Source organism: Triticum urartu, chromosome 4A, assembly GCF_056163025.1.
Source record: "Triticum urartu cultivar PI428250 chromosome 4A, HENAU_Tu73, whole genome shotgun sequence".
Classification (NCBI taxonomy): Eukaryota; Viridiplantae; Streptophyta; class Magnoliopsida; order Poales; family Poaceae; genus Triticum; species Triticum urartu.
Genome location: NC_141876.1, coordinates 487,878,003 through 487,897,061, shown reverse-complemented (window position 1 = coordinate 487,897,061; position 19,059 = coordinate 487,878,003). Strand labels below are relative to the sequence as shown.

Below are 19,059 nucleotides of genomic sequence, written 5' to 3'. Positions count from 1 at the left end.
CTTATCACACGCGATCATCACGTGGTGTCTGGGCACGATGAACTTTGGCAATGGTGCATACTCAGGGAGAACACTTCTTGATAATTTAGTGAGAGATCATCTTATAATGCTACCGTCAATCAAAGCAAGATAAGATGCATAAAAAGATAAACATCACATGCAATCAATTTAAGTGATATGATATGGCCATCATCATCTTGTGCTTGTGATCTCCATCTCCGAAGCCCCGTCATGATCACCATCATCACCGGCGCGACACCTTGATCTCCATCGTAGCATAATTGTCGTCTCGCCAATCTTATGCTTCCACGACTATCACTACCGTTTAGTAATAAAGTAAAGCATTACATCGCGATTGCATTGCATACAATAAAGCGACAACCATATGGCTCCTGCCAGTTGCCGATAACTTGGTTACAAAACATGATCATCTCATACAATAAAATTCAGCATCATGCCTTGACCATATCACATCACAACATGCCCTGCAAAAACAAGTTAGACGTCCTCTACTTTGTTGTTGCAAGTTTTACGTGGCTGCTACGGGCTTAAGTAAGAACCAATCTCACCTACGCATAAAAACCACAACGATAGTTTGTCAAATAGACTCCGTTTTAACCTTCGCAAGGACCGGGCGTAGCCATACTTGGTTCAACTAAAGTTGGAGAGACAGTCGCCCGCAAGCCACCTGTGTGTAAAGCACGTCGGGGGAACCGGTCTCGCGTAAGCGTACGCGTAAGGTTGGTCCGGGTCGTCTCGTCCAACAATGCCGCCGAACCAAAGTATGACATGCTGGTAGGCAGTATAACTTATATCGCCCACAACTCACTTGTGTTCTACTCGTGCATATAACATCAACATAAATAACCTGGCTCGGATGCCACTGTAGGGTTTCGTAGTAATTTCAAAATTTTCCTACGCACACGCAAGATCATGTGATGCATAGCAACGAGGGGGAGAGTGTTGTCTATGTACCCAACGCAGACCAACTGCGGAAGCGCTGACACGACGTAGAGGAAGTAGTCGTACGTCTTCACGATCCAACCGATCAAGCACCGAAACTATGGCACCTCCGAGTTCGAGCACACGTTCAGCTCGATGACGATCCCCGGACTCCGATCCAGCAAAGTGTCGGGGAAGAGTTCCGTCAGCACGACGGCGTGGTGACGATCTTGATGAACTACAGCAGCAGGGCTTCGCCTAAACTCCGCTACAGTATTATCGAGGAATATGGTGGCAGGGGGCACCGCACACGGCTAAGGAATAGATCACGTGGATCAACTTGTGTGTTTCTGGGGTGCCTCTGCCTCAGTATATAAAGGAGCCAAGGGGGAGGGGGGCGCCGGCCAGGAGGAGGGCGCAGGAGGAGTCCTACTCCTTCCGGGAGTAGGACTCCCCCCCAATCCTATTCCAACTAGGATTCCCAAGGGGGAAAGAGGGAGAGGGGTGGCCGGCCACCTCTCCTAGTCCTAATAGGACTAGGGGAGAGGGGAGGCGCGCAGCCCTTATGGGCAGCCCTTTCATCTTTCCACTAAGGCCCACTAAGGCCCATATGATTCCCGGGGGGTTCCGGTAACCTCCCGGTAACCCGGTAAAATCCCGATTTCACCCGGAACACTTCCGATATCCAAATATAGGCTTCCAATATATCAATCTTTACGTCTCGACCATTTCGAGACTCCTCGTCATGTTCGTGATCACATCCGGGACTCCGAACAACCTTCGGTACATCAAAATGCATAAACTCATAATATAACTGTCATCGTAACCTTAAGCGTGCGGACCCTACGGGTTCGAGAACAATGTAGACATGACCGAGACACGTCTCTGGTCAATAACCAATAGCGGGACCTGGATGCCCATATTGGCTCCTACATATTCTACGAAGATCTTTATCGGTCAGACCGCATAACAACATACGTTGTTCCCTTTGTCATCGGTATGTTACTTGCCCGAGATTCGATCGTTGGTATCCAATACCTAGTTCAATCTCGTTACCGGCAAGTCTCTTTACTCGTTCCGTAATACATCATCTTACAACTAACATATTAGTTGTAATGCTTGCAAGGCTTATGTGATGTGTATTACCGAGAGGGCCCAGAGATACCTCTCCGACAATCGGAGTGACAAATCCTAATCTCAAAATACGCCAACCCAACATCTACCTTTGGAGACACCTGTAATGCTCCTTTATAATCACCCAGTTACGTTGTGACGTTTGGTAGCACCCAAAGTGTTCCTCCGGCAAACGGGAGTTGCATAATCTCATAGTCATAGGAACATGTATAAGTCATGAAGAAAGCAATAGCAACATACTAAACGATCGGGTGCTAAGCTAATGGAATGGGTCATGTCAATCAGATCATTCAACTAATGATGTGACCTCATTAATCAAATAACAACTCATTGTTCATGGTCAGGAAACATAACCATCTTTGATTAACGAGCTAGTCAAGTAGAGGCATACTAGTGACACTTTGTTTGTCTATGTATTCACACATGTATTATGTTTCCGGTTAATACAATTCCAGCATGAATAATAAACATTTATCATGATTATAAGGAAATAAATAATAACTTTATTATTGCCTCTAGGGCATATTTCCTTCAGCAGCCTATACCATAGTCAACAGAGAGCTGGTCAGGCGCAGCCTCACTGGTGTCTACCAGCGCTGCGTAGAGCCAGAGCAAGGCCAGGCGATTCTCAAAGACATCCATCAAGGCGAATGCGGCCACCATGCGGCTTCAAGAGCACTCGTCGCCAAAGCCTTTCGGCACGGTTTCTTCTGGCCGACTGCCTTGGAAGAGGCCAAGGAGTTGGTCCAAAAATGCAAAGGGTGTCAGAAGTTCAGCTCCAAGCCGCACCAGCCGGCTTCTGCGCTCAAGACCATCCCTATTGCCTGGCCTTTCGTAGTTTGGGGTCTAGACATGGTGGGACTATTCAAGACAGCATGAGGTGGTTTAACTCACCTACTTGTCACAGTGGACAAGTTCACCAAGTGGGTGGAAGCGAAGCCAATTAAGAAACTGAACGGTTCGACTGCCGTGACCTTCATCACCGATATCACCATTCGGTACGGCATACCACACAGCATCATCACCGACAATGGCACAAATTTTGCCAAAGGCGCCTTGGCCCGTTTCTGCGCAACACAGGGCATCCGACTGGACCTAGCGTCCGTCTCCCATCCGCAGTCAAACGGCCAAGTGGAGCGAGCAAACAGCCTCATCCTGTCCGGCATCAAGCCTCGGTTGATCGATCCTCTAGAGCGCCCGGCTGGCTGCTGGCTCGACGAGCTGCCAGCCGCCCTCTGGAGTCTGCGCACGACTCCAAACAAGTCAACCGGCTTCACGCCCTTCTTCCTCGTCTACGGTGCCGAAGCCGTCATCCCAACGGACATAGAGTTTGACTCCCCACGAGTCACCATGTACACCGAGGAGGAAGCAGAAGAAGCACGACAAGACGGCGTCGATCTGCTGGAAGAGGGCCGGCTGTTGGCACTCAGCCGGTCCAGCATCTACCAGCAGAGCCTGCGCCGATACCACAACAGGAAGGTCAGGCCAAGATCTTTCCATGAAGGCGACCTTGTGCTCCGGCTGATCCAGCGATCAGCCGGCCAGCACAAGCTGTCGGCGCCTTGGGAAGGCCCTTTCATCATCAGCAAAGTACTGGGCAACGATTCCTACTACCCGATCGACGCTTAGAAGCCCCGAGCACGCAAGAGGGACGACTCCAGCAAGGAGATAGAGAGGCCATGGAATGCAAATCTCCTCCGAAGATTTTACAGTTGATGCAGTATGTACCATGCTACCTTTTGTATTAAAGTACCAAGACTTCGGGCCCCCTGAGACGAGCTCGGGGACTGCCCTCTTTTGTCTGTATGATAAAAATTATGCCTACAAGTATGTTACTCTTTGTCATGCCGCTTGGCACCGGGCTCGACAAGTCGACCCGGGGACTTGCTGCCTTGCACTATGAAATGCTTCCTGCAGCCGGACAAGTAGTGTGTAAACACCTAAACCGTCTTCTGTCAGAAGCCGCAGCTCGCAGAGCGACTGTACGGTGGGCAGAGGTAAGGTAGAATGGGTGTTCGCATGAAAAAGGGTTAAGGGTTCAAAGCATAAAACATAGCTCAAGACGGTTTCCAGCCTTTCTCGCAAACCGACTCTCGGATAGTCGGATTGTCGTCTTCTATCCAACTTGCTCAAACAATCTTGAAGTCGGCTAAGTACTTGCTTTCCCAAAGTAGCCTAGCACTTGATCCAGCAACAGTCCGCAGAGCAGCTGTCCGATTGGCAGGGCAGGCAACTAAGAGAAAGCGGCAAAGGAAAAAGGCCAAAATAACAATGAGCAAGAAAAGATAGATATATATATATTTACATAACATAGGCCTTTGGTCGAATTGTCGAGTAGAGGTTCAAAATACACCCCGCGGGTGGAATTGTGCGAATTAATAAGTTCTTCAAAGACTACTGAAGTAGATAAAATAAAAGATACAACGGCAGCTCAGGAGGCAGCAGACGGATTCGGAGGGTCGGAGGAGGCGCCAGCGTCAGGCGTCGGGGCAGCCGGCTGGCTAGTCTCGGCTTGATCACCTCCGGTGGCAGTCGACTCGGTCGCACGCGGCTCGTTGCTGGAGGCGCGGTCGGGCTGAGGCTGGCCGTCTGCTTCGCCTTCTGGTGCCTCCACCTCGCCCCCATCCTCCGCCTCGTCCTCCTCCTCGACGCTGGAGCCAATCACCTCCGCCGAGTCTTTGCCGTAGTCTGGGTTCATCCCAAACCACTCCGGCGGTACCTCCTCGCCGTCTTCAGACCGCTCGGGGACTAAGATGCTGGTGTCGGTGTACTCGGCGATCGCCGCAGCATGTTTGACGAGGGTGTATTCCACAGCCGCCAGCTCCGGCTGGGCCTCTGACCGAAGCATGGCCAACCGGTCTAGATCCAGCCCCGGGTACCACACCTTGATGAACTCCAAGGCCTGGCGCACTCCAGCCCGGGCCGAAGAGCCCTTCCAGGCATCAAGACGACCAACCGCGACCTCCAGCCAGTTGGCCGTCAGGCTGGGGGTGCGCGGAGCCTGCATATCCGGCCAAAGGGCGGCAATCGCCTGGGCACCGACGCGCTGGAGCCGGTGCAGCATCCGGTGAGCCGGCCGGAGGCGAGCCTCGATGCTCAGAACGTGCTCGTCAAGAGTTCGGGGGGCATCGGCGGCGATCTCTGCACCCTCCGCCCTCCGACCTTCACGGTCAGCCTCGATGGCTTGGATGGCGGCCTGTGACTGCCCAGGGAAGAAGTCTGCACAGACACGAAGAAACGAAGAAGAAAGTCAAAAACCAGGAGTCGGCATGATCTAAGTCGGTAGCTCGAAGAAAGAAAATAAAGAGGCTCACCATCAACGATGTCTTCAATCTCGTGGAAGCCGGAGGATAGCAGCGCCTCCTTGTCAGACCAGGAGGAGCGCTCGCTCGCGAACTCGGCCAAGAGGGCGGTTTCCGTCTCCTCCGCCTCCCTCTGCGACTTCACAAGCAGCTCCTTCTGCTCTACCAACTGAGTGGCCAGCAGATCACGCTCTGTGGCGAGCTTGCTGCACTCCTCCCCTTTGGCGCGCAGGGCAGAGTTGGCTTCGCTCAGCTGCTGTTGAAGAGCAGCGTTGGCTCCTGAAGGAAAGGAAGAAAGATAACAATCGTCAATAAAGTAGGTCACCGGGGAGATCCGGCCCGACTGCTTAGCAGTTGGCCCGAATCTCGGGGACTACAGCCCACGGGTGCGCTAGCGCGCCCCCGCAGAGAAAAAAAGGGGGGACTTACTCCGGCTCTCCGCCAAGTCGGCGGTCCGCTTGCCCAGCTCTTCAACGTTACGGTTGAAGGCAGTGACGCGGAGGTTGTGGTAATCCTACGACAAGCATTTCAGACAAAGTTAGTACCCAGAAGTTCATCAATTGGAGTTCCGGGCCGCCTGCTCAGTAGCCGGCCCGAAACTCGGGGACTACACCCAGTGGGTGCGCTGGCGTGCCCCCACAGAGAGGAGCAAGAAAACAAAGACCAAAGGAAAAAAAACATACCCGGACGGCTTCCCGCGACGCTAGGAACGCCTTGGTGCAACTCTGGAGAGCGTCGTCCTCAGCATGGAGCTTCGCCTGGACGTCTAGGAGCGCCCGGTTCAGCGGCCCTGTGCCGCCTCCTCGCACCCACCCAACAGGTGCGGCGCTCGTCGCTTTGGCGTCTAGGGCCGCCGAGCTGGCGGTGCCGGCTTCCAGAGGGCGGGGTGCCGAAGTCGCCTTCTCCAGATGACGGCGCGTTGGCGATCCGACTTGGAGGAGTAGCCGCGCCACGGCCTCGTCTTCGGTCGGCGGCACCAGAGGGTCCGCTGGCTGCTCACCTTGCGCGCCTTCAGACGGCGGCGGAGGCAGCGGCGGAACGTGCGCGTCCGGAGTAGAGGGGTCGCCGCCTTCCCTCTCCTCGACGAGGTTCTCCCCGCCAGCTTCTCCAGTTGGCCCCGTGAACTCCGGAGGCGGCGACGCAGAGTTCAGCGGGGTGACAAGCAAGGCCGACTGGCGGCGTGCGGCTTCCTCAACCCGCTGCTTCACCGCGGCGGCGGCTTCGGCCTCCGCTAATTTTTTCTTAGCGGAGGCCTCCGCCCTGTCGGCCTCCGCCTTCTCCAGGCGGAGGGCCTCTTCTTCGTTGCACCTCTCCTGCGCATTCCGCTCCGTTGCCTCCCGGAGGTCAGTAGCGGGGTCAATCCACCGAGTGGTGGCGGACGTCTTCGCTGACCCCATGACGGAGGCGGCGGGGACCCGCTCAAGAGAGAGGGGAGCCCTGAAGAAAGAGGGGCAAGCAGAGACTCAGACAAATCACGAAGAAAGAATAAAACTTTGAAGATAGAATACTTACGCGGAGACCAACGACGGCTTCTTCACTTCCTTACGGAAGCGGATGGCCTTCGCGGCTGCCTCGTCCCGCCGGGTCGCCGCAGCCGAGCCCTTGGGCTTCTTCGACCGACTGCCGAACAAGGTCGGCACGGCCCTGCGCTTCTTCCCGCCGCCTGGAGCGCCCGACGCGGCAGAAGAGCCCGCGCCAGGCTGGCTGGCTCCTGGCCGATGGCGAGGGGCGACTTCTCCCTCGGCGCTGTCTTCAGGCCAGTTGGCGAAGGTAGCCGAAGGCCTGAAGTCGCCTGCTGTCCCTCCTCCTCCCTCAACGTCGTCTTCCAGAGCCGCCGCCCCCAGATCGGGGTCGTCGATGTTGCTCTCCGCCCGGTCGGCGAGGAACTCACGGGCCGGCCCCGAGGTGCCGGCTGGTGGATGAAGAAGGGGATTCTAACCAAAGCCGACTGGTCAAAACAAAACTTGGCAAGAAGAAGACAATCTAAAGAAAGAAAAGAAAGGCGACTAACCACGGGCGGGGGGTTGGCGCGGGAGTACGGCTCCTTGCCGAATCGCCAGTCCTCCAGGAGCCTGCTATCCGAGAGGTAGTTCACCATGAAGGCCACCTCTTCGTGAGGCATGTCCTTGGTGCACAGCCGACTCGGGTCGCGGTGCCCGCTCATCTGGCATATCATGTGAGGGCGGCGTTGGAGTGGGAGAACTCGGCATGAGACGAAGGCGGCCAGCAGGTCCGGACCAGTCAGACCCTCCGACTGCATCAGCACTCGGAGTCGCGTGATGGCGCCGGATCCCGCAGGCGTCAGCGACCTGGCCCGGTACGACCAGTTGGGCAGTCTCCCAGCCGGCGGGCCGGCTTCGAAAGCCGGCAGATTGACCCAGTCGCCCCTCGTGGCGACGTTCCTGACGTAGAAGTAGGATCTCTGCCACATCTTCACCGACTTCATCAGCGAGATGGAGGGGAAGGGGTTGTCGGCTCCTGACCTTCGCACGGCGATGAAGGCGCCGCATTGAGCCGGCACGCCCGTGGCCTGGGTGCCGAGCTTGGAGAAGAAGAACTCCCCCCAAAGCTCGAGGGTGGGGAGGACTCCGAGGAAGCCTTCGCACAAGGCCACGAAGGCGGACAGCAGCACCACTGTGTTGGGGGTGAGGTGGTGCGGCTGGAGGCCGTACAACTCCAAGAAAGACCGGAAAAAGCTGCTCGCCGGCAGCCCCAGCCCGCGCAGGCAGTGCGAGCGGAAGATGACCCACTCGCCCTCCTGCGGGGCGGGGGAAATCTCCCCCTCAGGCGCAAGACGCACCTGCACGCGATCCTCGCTGGGAAGTCGACCGGTCTGGCGGAGGAACTCAATGTGGTCTTCATGAACCTCAGAACCATCCCAGGTGCCGGAACGCACTGGGGGAGACGCGACAGCGGAGGAAGAACTCATCACGAGCTGTCGCCGCAGCATTCGCCGGAGCTTGGGCGTGTGGCGGAGCGAAGAAGAGAAGAGGAAGGAGGAGTGTGAGGAGCGGCAAGGAGGAAGAGAGCGAAGAGTAGTGGGAAGGAGGGGCGCGCGTGCCCCCCTCTTCCCCCTACTTATAGCCCTGTGGGCTGCGAAGCCGAGGGGGCGGACATGGGGATTTACTGCGCCCACAACCCCACGACCCCCACGATCCACGTAAAGTTACTGCGCGCAGTAACTCCACGGGAATCCCAACCGTCCACCGGGGCCGCGGCGGATCCGCTCGGGTGCCGAGGCGCGGTAGTGGCGGGCCCCGCCTGTGGGCCTGTCCCGTCGCACGCGTGGGCTGGCAGGACGACCTAGCCACGTGCCCTCGCGTGACAGGCCAAGAACGGGCGGTGGCCTGGAGGCTTAGCTAGCACGCCACTTGAAATCCCGCCGCGATGTTCGAAATACCGAGCAAGTCGAAATTGAGTGAAGTCCGAGTTGAGCAAGTCCGACTCCTTCTAGACGGCCCGGCAGAAGTCAATCAAGACCATGTGTTGAGCACCCGGAAAGAGAAACTGCTGAGGCTTCTCGGTCGATCGACCGTGGCGCCTCACCAGCTTAGAGGACTATTGTCGGAGTAATGGGCCACGGGTAGGCCAACCCGAGTCCCATAACCTTTCAAGACATCGGGGCAGGCTGCGCCCCTCAAGACCCCGGGGCGAAGAGCCGCCTCTTGAGGAGTCGACGGCAAGGCGGCCGATTGCCCGCTCACGGCCGAGTCCCAGGGACGACTTCCAGAGAAGCCGGCTTTGGGGAGTCGGCCGGCGACTCCAGCAAACCCATGACCTCATCAAAGGGGACGAGGCAGAGGCGTGGCTACAGTGAAGCCCACTCCCGTCCCTTACCAAGGGCAAGCATGGCCACAGCACGCCGTACCCGGGAAGATCTCCGTGCGGCGTGGCACTGTTGCCCGGCCGGCCCTGACATCAGCACCTCAGTACCAAGTCCTGCGCCCACGATGGCTTGTCTGTACGGCCTGGAGGCAGCGGGGCCCACCAGTCAGCGAGACCTCGGGAGACGGCGGGAGAACCGCTAGTCGAACCCGTCGGGAGTCGGCCCGGGGGAGTCGGCCGAGCCCTCCCCTGGGGCCCACGTGCCATTAATCAAGATGAGATGGGGAGTGGCCACAGTGATCGCCCGCCAGGCGGCGGGGCTGTTGCCACGACCCCATGACCAAGCCTGCGTCATCAGAAGCACGGCTACAGTAATCAGCGGCCGGGAAGACCCGCCCGCGGCGGACGCGGCCTGTCGGCTCCATACCAGACCAGTCGGCGAGGCCCACCAGTCGGCGGGCCCCATCAGTCGGCGGAGAAGTCGGAGGTCGGAGGCACTGACGGCTGGGCGCATGCCCAGTCGAATTACCATTGTACCCCTGGGGGGTAGGCCTATATAAAACCCCCCAGGGCACCCATGCAAGGGGTTGCTTCCCAGTAGTTCTAGACCATACCAGATAGAAGGAGAGAGCTAGCCTTGCCCTCTTCTACCACCAGAAACAGCTCAAGGAGCAACCGTGTAAACACTTGGCCATAGTGATCATGCGGAGACCCCGCAGAGCAGCAGTAGGGGTATTATCTCCCCAGAGAGCCCCGAAGCTGGGTAAGATTCGCCGGCGTGCATGTCTTCACCTCATCCCGTTTCCAGGCATCGGCGACGTTCTACTCGCCCCCACCATGATAAGCCATCCGTTGGCATATGTCGCACCAAACCCCCGACAACAAGTCAGAGTAAGTAGTAGTTAAAAGGCATGAAGATTAAGGACTTACAACAGCGGCTTTGACTGGTGTAGTCATGCCCTTCTTCTTGCTGGTGTGACAGTCCTTGAAGATTTCCACAGCATTTGGTTCAGGTACTTTTTGGTCCTTGCGGGCTTTCCTCTGCATTTGGAACAAGTCAATATAGATCTGATAATATGGTATAACGAAAAGAGTGAAACAGCAGCTAATTACAAGAGCCTCACAGTGTGCAATATAGCTACGAGATCCCGTCGTCTGTTGGAATTTCACTTTCATACGGTTGGCCTTGTTCTTTGAACAGTTCACCTACAAGAAGATAGATTTGTGTGGCACATGCGTAAATAGGACTTCAACATGTGATCTGATGACATATATATATATATAATGTACCTGATACTTCGGATCGTACCAGTGTTTAATGAGGCCTCTCCAGTCTTCATCAGATATATTTTCCACTGGAGATGTTTGGGTAAGTTCACTGTTAGCCTTGCCTTCAAAGTGAGTTTTCCTCAAGTTATACCGATACTGTTGCAGAGCAGACTTGAAAACATGGGTGCAAGCTTGTCTGGTTGCATCATCTTGGCTATCCAACTTGAACCTCATCTATAGAAAATTATGGGAGTCTCATTATCAGCAACCTAGAAAGTATTGGACAGAGCAAGACGATATTACTAGTTTCCATACATAACCATACCTACAGATAAATGGTCGAGGAAGATGTTCAACTGGGTTTCATCTTTGTCATTCCTGTACTGAATCCATGTTGGGAGGATACGTACATGACACCTAACAGCAACCGCTGCCTCTGATACTAACTTGGCTGACTCTGTAGCATCACGTGGCCTTTTTAAACCTGCCTCAAAACGGATCTCCATTCTTCCTCCTCTAGATTTAGTTAACCTATCGAGCATTATCCCTGATGTTTGTTTCCTCTTGCGCCTAGGTGCTAGTCCAACAACAAACATAGGAAGTGTTAGTGTACATCAAACTGTGAGACTACATATAAAGAAGCATGCAACTGTAACTTGACTCTAGCAACTACCTTCTTGCTGTTGAAGCTCACAAGGTTCATCTGATATTGCCAACTCGTCTTGTGTCAAGAGTGCTTGGGAAGTAATGTCAGGTGGCAAGGGAGCTTGGGAACGTGCTGCTAGCTCAGTTGACGCACGAGTACGTCGTGCAGCTGGTAGTACTGTGGTAGGTGCTGCAAGAACTAGGGTTGTCTCTACTTGTTTGGTGGCAGCTATTTGTTTTTGTTTGTCTTTTTTTGCAACTCGTGTAGCATGGGATGCCGTGTTTGTAGAAGTTTCTGCTGGACTTTGACCTTCTATTGCACCATCAGTACCAGCAGAATCTGCAGGATTCATCCGCTTCTCATTCCCTGCCATTCTGTGTTTCTTCCTCTTTCTCTGTGCCATGTGAAGTCAAGCCGACAAGAAAAATGAATAACAATTTAGTTCTTCAGAACAAATTGATGTGTGATGCAGACGAACTGAACTTTGATGTTAGACAACCACATGATAGGAGGATGTAATATGTATGAAAAGCAGGACGGAAGAGATAACCAGAACTATGATGTGTAAACTAAGAAGAAGACATTTCACCAAATTAGAAGCAATGGAATGGAAGGTAGACAACATATGAAAGATGCTACAAATATCGCTCTGCCAAGTTAACAGTGTCTCATCATAAATGGCGTTTAAACAAATGTGAAGCAGTACAAGAAATAAATCATATGCAAGATGCAAACAACATCACACTACCATGTTAGAGGTCTCTCGTCATTAGTGCCATTGCATATTCACAGCATTGCATATTCACAACTTATGATGTGTAAACTAAGGAGAAGGCATTTCAACAAATTAGAAGCAATGAAAGCTAGACACCATATGAAAGATGCAATGAATATCACTCTACCAAGTTAAAACTGTCTCATCATAAGTGCCATTTCAACAAATTAGTAATACAAGCTAGAAAAGAATGTGAGCTGTAACCTATATCACACTCCGAAGTCAAACGTGTCTTATGATAAGTGATTGTTGCAGGTTACACAATAGTAGTAATTTGATGTAAGAACATGGTGTGATAGAAAGATATTGTATGTTCTAGAAACAGGAACATGTGTCTTATTCAAGTATAATGTGTAAAGTAAGCAGATGGAATTCAACAAAATTAGAAGCAATACAAGCTAGACATCACACATAACATGCAACCACATATAACAGTGCCAAGTTAGAGGGAGCATCGGTGATGCTGCACTAGGGGAGACATGCTCATCATAAACACAGCTTTGTTGAGTGTCTATGCATGTGTTGTCTTGGAAATCATCTTGGGGGTGTGGAGGAGTAGAAACTGTAGAGGCCCTCCATTCGGAAGGAGCACCTTTATCCGCTGCCTTGCTAACTTCCTTCCGCTTTATTGATTTTGAATTGTCAAGTAAAACCGACAAGAAAAAGCAATAAAATTCTCTCTTCAGAACTCATTCATGCATGATACTGACAATCACTACTTTGATGTAAGGCAAACACATGATACCAGGATGGAATATGTACGAAAAACAGGACGGCATGGCATGTTCACAACTGTTTGTGTAAACTAAGCAGAAACCATTCCAGCAAATAAGAAGCAATGCAAGCTAGACACCACATGAAAGATGCAACCAATATGACTCTGCCAAGTTAAAAGCGTCCCATCATAAATGGAATTTCAACAAATTAGAAGCAGTGCATGCTATAAATCATATGAAAGATGCAACTAATATCGCACTGCATATACTAAAGGTGTCTCGTCATGTTGATTGATGCGGGATACAAAAAAAACAATAGTTTTATGTAAGGACATGCTTAATAGACAGATGTACTATGTACTAAATACAGGAAGGCATGTCACATTAACAGGTATAATGTATAAGCTAAGCAGACTAGCACATGCAGTTTAATTTAACCAGATAGGAAGAATTACAATCTAGACACCATATGCAACATGCAACCACATATCACGCTGCCAAGTTAGAGCAAGCACCTGCGATGCTAGTGTAGGGGAAATGCTGTAATCAACTACAGAGCTACGTTCACTATCTTCATCTAGCATTTTTGTTTCTTGAGAATCATGTTGGGAGGCTGACGCTGCATTCTTTAAATGAGGAGTAGTCCCCTTGCCTGCCTGCCTCGTCATAAGTGATTGATAAGGGATACACAAGAACATTAGTTTGATGTAAGAACATGGTTAATACATAGATGTACAAGTATGTACCAAAAACAGAAAGGCATGTCATATTCAAAGGTATAATGTGTAAGCTAAGCAGATGCAATTTAACCAAATTGGAAGCAATACAAGCTAGACATCCGGCTGGAGTGGTGAGCATGATCATCTAGGACCTGAGAGCCTGGTGGGAGGTGGGCTGCTTCGCCACCATCGTAGCTTTTTAGTTGGCTTCCAGGTGATGCCTATCTTTGCTGGGCTTGTCACTGGCTCGGCCAGTGCCCTGACTAGCTATTTGTCTTCTGGTGCTCACGGGATGGTGGTTCATGTAAAAAAAATATCTTTCCTTATCTTACCGACTTCGGCCTTTCGAATACAAGCTAGACACCATATGGAACATGCAACCACATATGACACCGCGAAGTTAAAGCAAGCACCTGGGATGGTGGTTCATTGCGAGCGAGGTCATCAACTCTAGAGCTACGTTCCCCGTCTCCATCTGCTCACACTACACCCTTTAAAGCGTTGAAACGTGTCTTGCCTAGCCGCACACCAAACTGGAGCGACTTCTCTCTTTTCTTTTTGGCTTCTCTCATGGAAGCAGAGTCTGAAATACCCTTGCATAAAAACACAACAGTGAGAGTAAGGGTGAAGTGTGTGCAGAACTACTGCACTGTAAAAGTAGCAGATAGTAGGTGGCTGAAAAATAAATGACAGGAGATATATGATAGCTCTACAACATTGCATGGCAAACAAAATTAGATTCTACTCTGTATGATTTTGTAATATATGAGCACAGGAAATGTAGGTACTCCTCCAGCACACCACCACATGTGGTCATATCTAAGATAACAGTTGACTAAAAATAAATAGGTCAGTCGATTTTTTAATGAACCGTCTGATCTATAAGGAACGGGCAGATGGCCTTCGTCTACCTCCCGCCAGTCACTGTTGATGTTCTTTCTCGAACCGCCAGTGACCACCGGCCCAGACCCCTGCCTCCGCCGCCCCGCCCTCCCATCGACCTCACACCACCACCGTGCTTAGCAGCGCCCCCAGGCCATCCCTTTAATCCCGGCCGACCTCCAGATCGGGCGCCAGTAGCTCTAGGCTGCACACGCCCCTAAGATAAACACCAATGCGCTACTTCCCCGGCGTAATAGGCGTACTAGCGCCTGTTACGCCGTGGAATGCTTCCGTTAATTAGGAATCAAGTGGCCAGAAATTGAAATTCAGGGGGGTGACGGACCTCTAGCTAAGGTGAAATAGTATATGAGGAGAAACCTTGTGCATCGCGAGTTACTAGGAACATCTAGTATCAAGAAGAAGCGGTCAACTAGTGTCTTCTGTGGGATGAATACCGTGCAAGCAGAGACGTAAGATTTGCATGAATAAGGGAAGAGGAGTACCTTTCTCGGTTGCCGGTGTGGTCACCTCCACAAGTCGCGCCGATTTTCTTCTTTTTTACCGGGGAAACCGATGTTCTGGAGGGTGCAGGCTTGGACGAACCCATGGAAAAATTGTTGACTGTGTTGCCGTGGCCGTATGTCGGCGGAGGGGAAGTAGATCTGAGGCGGCGAAGGACGGCGTAGCAGGAACAGCTCCGGTGCGGTGGAGGGTGGCGAAGTTGGAGCGGCAGCGGTGAGGCGTAGGACGGCATGGTTGAACAAAGGAAGAGATATACATATCCGTATTGCCTAGCTTGCCTTCCACGCCAAGTAGAGTCCCATCCGGACACGAGACGAAGTCTTCAATCATGTATCTTCATAGTCTAACAGTTCGGCCAATGGATATAGTCCGGCTGTCCGGAGGCCCCCTTATCCAGGACTCCCACAGTGACCGACACGTGGCATCCACCGTAACGGAACGCCGTTAAGCTATCGAGTCGGGTTTTGGATCCGATAACCCGTTAACAACCCCGACCAATGGGGATTTTCCACGTGTAAAATCATCATTGGCTAGAGGAAACACGTGTCGGCTCATCATCGAGACATATGTCATCTACTTGGGACTTGGAGTATAATTTGGTGCATCCATGATTATCTGGCTTTGGGCACTATGTCAGGGCGAACGACACATGGTTACAATGCATGTGTTCGCTATGATAGGAATCCGCTGTCATACGCAATACTTAGCAAGATCTGTTACATTGGACACTACCATTTCCTTGCCAAGGACAAGCCGCATCCTAGAAAATACCGAAGACATGTGTTCAATGCAAAGCATGAAAACTGTGATGCGCCAAAGAGGCTCACTGCCGATGAGTTGCAAGTGAAATTAGAGAAGGTTAGACATATTACACCAGGAAACCATCCTGGTAATGGTAGCGGGAAAAGGAAGCGTGGCAGGGTAGAAGAGAGATTATTGTTTACCCGCAGGTCCACTTTGTGGGACTTGGAGTATTGGAAAGATTTGGATCTGAGGCATAATCTTGATGTGATGCACATCGAGAAAAATATATGTGACGACATTATCGGCACACTTCTTAATATTGAAGGCAAGACGAAAGATAGCTTAAAATCTAGGATTGATTTGGCACACCTGGGTATCAGAAAGGATTTGCAGGTGCAAGATGAAGGTAAACCACGGGATATGGCACCAGCTGTGTACGTCTTGGACAAGGTAAAAAGAAAAGAATTCTGTGAGGTCCTGTCACGTGTGAGATTCCCACATGGATTTGCTTCCAACCCTGAAAGGAGAGTCAATGCAGATGGAAACAAGGTACAAGGGTTGAAAACTCATGACTGCCACGTCCTACTTCAAAGGGTTTTACCTGTTATCCTTAGAGGATTGGGCCGCCCTTACTTATACAGAGCAGTTGCAGAGTTGGGACAATTCTTCAGGGAACTCTGTAGTAGGAATATCAGGATAGATGCTTTGGAGCGTCTTAGAGACAAGATACCAACTATCCTATGCGACCTTGAGAAGATATATCCTCCAGCCTTCTTTGATGTGATGGTGCATTTGGCTGTTCATCTACCTGATGAGGCACTACTTAGAGGTCCAGTACAGTATGGCTGGATGTACCCTATTGAAAGGCGGCTAGGCACTTTCAAGGGCTATGTTAGGAACATAGCTAGACCCGAGGGTTCCATTGCAGAGGCCTACATTGCTACAGAAGCGTTGACATTCTGCTCAAAATACATTGAAACAGCTGATCAGCTTAGCAAAGAGGTGGGTGAAGACAATCCCGGGCTCAATGTTTTTGATTATTCTGTTCGAGTTACAGGGAAGAGTCGACAAGAGGACAAACCTAAAGATTTGGACAAAATGGTTTGGTATGTGTTGAATAACTGTCCTGAGATACTACCTTATATCAAGTAAGTGTAGTACTGCAACTTATACATCGTAATCTACTAAACTTGCATCACATTCTTATATATTTAGATGTTTGACGCGATCACTATGTTGTGCAGCATCTACAAAGAGGAGTTACTGCCGCAAAATCTAAGAAACATTGACAAACTGGTTATGGCAGGATTTGCGAAATGGTTCAAGAACCATGTAAGCTTTTGAAGTGCACTGTCAGTTTTTTTAATATATTGATTACATAAGATGATCATCTTGTCTATTTTCTAACCATAGGTTAAGAAGATGTGGGAGGATGGGCAGGCAGTTGATGATGCCCTTTACTCACTAGCAATGGGTCTTGATACTCGGGTAAGACATTATGAATCTTGCGTTGTTGGAGATGTGCGCTACAACACCCTTGCACGTGATGAAGGCAGGAAGACACAAAACAGTGCCATCATGAGCACGGATACGTGTGACAAAGAGACAACTGAAATGTATGCTAACATAACAGACATTATTCAGTTGCAGTATATCTCCAGTTTCGAGGATCATCGGTGTGTGGTTCTGTTGTGCTATCGTTGGTATAACTTGTTTTCCAGGATCGCAAAACCCAGAGCTGATGATTATTTCAAATCCATCAATGTCAAGGCGGCGTACCAGATCAACGAGCCTTTTATTTTGGCAAATCAAGCAACACAGATATTTTTCTTGGAAGACACATTTGCACGTAGCGATGACTAGAGAGTATTGCAAAGGTTTGAGCAGAGGAATTCGTTTAATGAAGTTGCACAACAAGAAGATGCTTACACTGCTCCTGATGTATAAGATAACACAGATGTTCCTAATATCTTTGAGAACCATCATGTCAATGACGCCGGCGAAAAGATTGCCTGTCGTGCTGTGGACATACAAGAGTTGATCAAGAAGAAGCCAACGTTCGAGGATGTTGAGGACGAAGAAGAAGATGACACCATGGGGAATTACAATTCAGACTGATACACGTGGCGAAGATGTTGACGCTACTGCTGCGGATGATGATTACATTGCTTTTGTCGTATTTGCCTGTCAGAAGACGTTTTTTATCTACTATGCGAAATTGTGTTTGCTATGACAATTGAAACCTGATGAACATGTTGTTTAGTATTTTGTTGTGAGAACATCACTTATTATGTATGCTGATTTGTGTTTGGTGATTGTATGACAACTAAAACATGATGACATTGTTGTTTAGTTGTACTCATATTTGGCTGTGAAACTTGAATTTGATGAAATAGTTTGCTATTGGACTGCAATTTGCTCGACGTCTTCGAATGAGAACAAAGCTGACCCGACAGGGCCTCTGCTATTTATTTATTTATATGAGCAAAAGGGGATACCCCCTGATTTCTGTTAATAGAAATCATTAGATGTTCACAACACTACACCCAGCCTGCTAAACAGGTTTCATTCATTACTAGTTTCAGCAAAGTGCTCATGTCATAGCCACCGAATACATCACGAGTGCTACATACACTGCAAATAAAGAGACAATCATCCTATAGAGCACATCGATTTTGCCCATTATCTTCACAAGCTCTTTTATCTCCTCATTGCTGTCAAGGCCGTTCAGCAGCTGTTGCTTGGCCATGATCAGAGGAACTGCATCTTTAAGCTTCTGCTCTGCATCTACCTCTTCTGCCGTTCCTTCAGTTACTTGTCCAACACCCCAACCTGCTAGTATTGGGATTCCTCGGCTAACCAAATAATCAGCGTAATTGCATTCCCCCACATCAGCAACTTCCTAGAAATACAAATCACACGAATCTTCCCTTTTCTGCACGAATCAAATTGGTAGATCAACAACCAAACTATTAAAAAAATCAGCAACTGAAAGTAGCAGAACAACACTTAAACATATTATTACCCCATGATTCGGGCATTTGTAGAAGACTCGGCCAGGGTTGCGGATTGTGGTTGAGACGCGACGGATGACTCTGCGTGATTTGCAGCAGTGGCACCACACCAACGGCAGCGGGTTGCGATGAGCAATCGGCTGTGGTGCGCATGCCGACGAGGGTGTGATGAGACCCACAGGCGATGGTACGGGTTGCGACTTGGTGCATATCTGGTTGTTGCCTGCTGAAGAGCAGGTGGACGAGCAGCCAGCGGACATGGTTGCTGCAGCCAGAGCTTCTGATGCTAGGCAGAGTAAGTAGAGAAGAGGATAAGCGAACGTTGGATATGTCAGTTTCATTACCTGCAGAGTAGCATAGCACCATATATAGTCATAGTCTAGGTTTGTATTCGAACCAGCTACAGGAGCACGTCTTTCTTTTTTCTAAAACTCGGCAACGTCTCATTATTGGTACACTAGCTTGTTCTGTACGCCTTCCCAAGTCTTTGATTTTCTTTCCCTTTTTTTGCGAGGAAGGAAGGAGGAAAAAATTGAGAGTTCCTGGGACTCGAACCCAAGACCTCTCAA

General features: G+C 50.6%; 1 protein-coding gene across 1 annotated transcript in view; it reads right to left on the bottom strand.

Annotated features, from left to right (window-relative positions):
- LOC147976261 (uncharacterized) overlaps positions 1-8,307 on the bottom strand; it is a 34,339-nt gene extending 26,032 nt beyond the window's left edge. Inside the window, exon 1 of the mRNA XM_087520797.1 lies at positions 7,318-8,307. Within this exon, the coding sequence (XP_087376923.1) occupies positions 7,318-8,307 (990 nt within the window). The remainder of the gene's footprint in view (positions 1-7,317) is intronic.
- Positions 8,308-19,059: the final 10,752 nt, after the last annotated feature.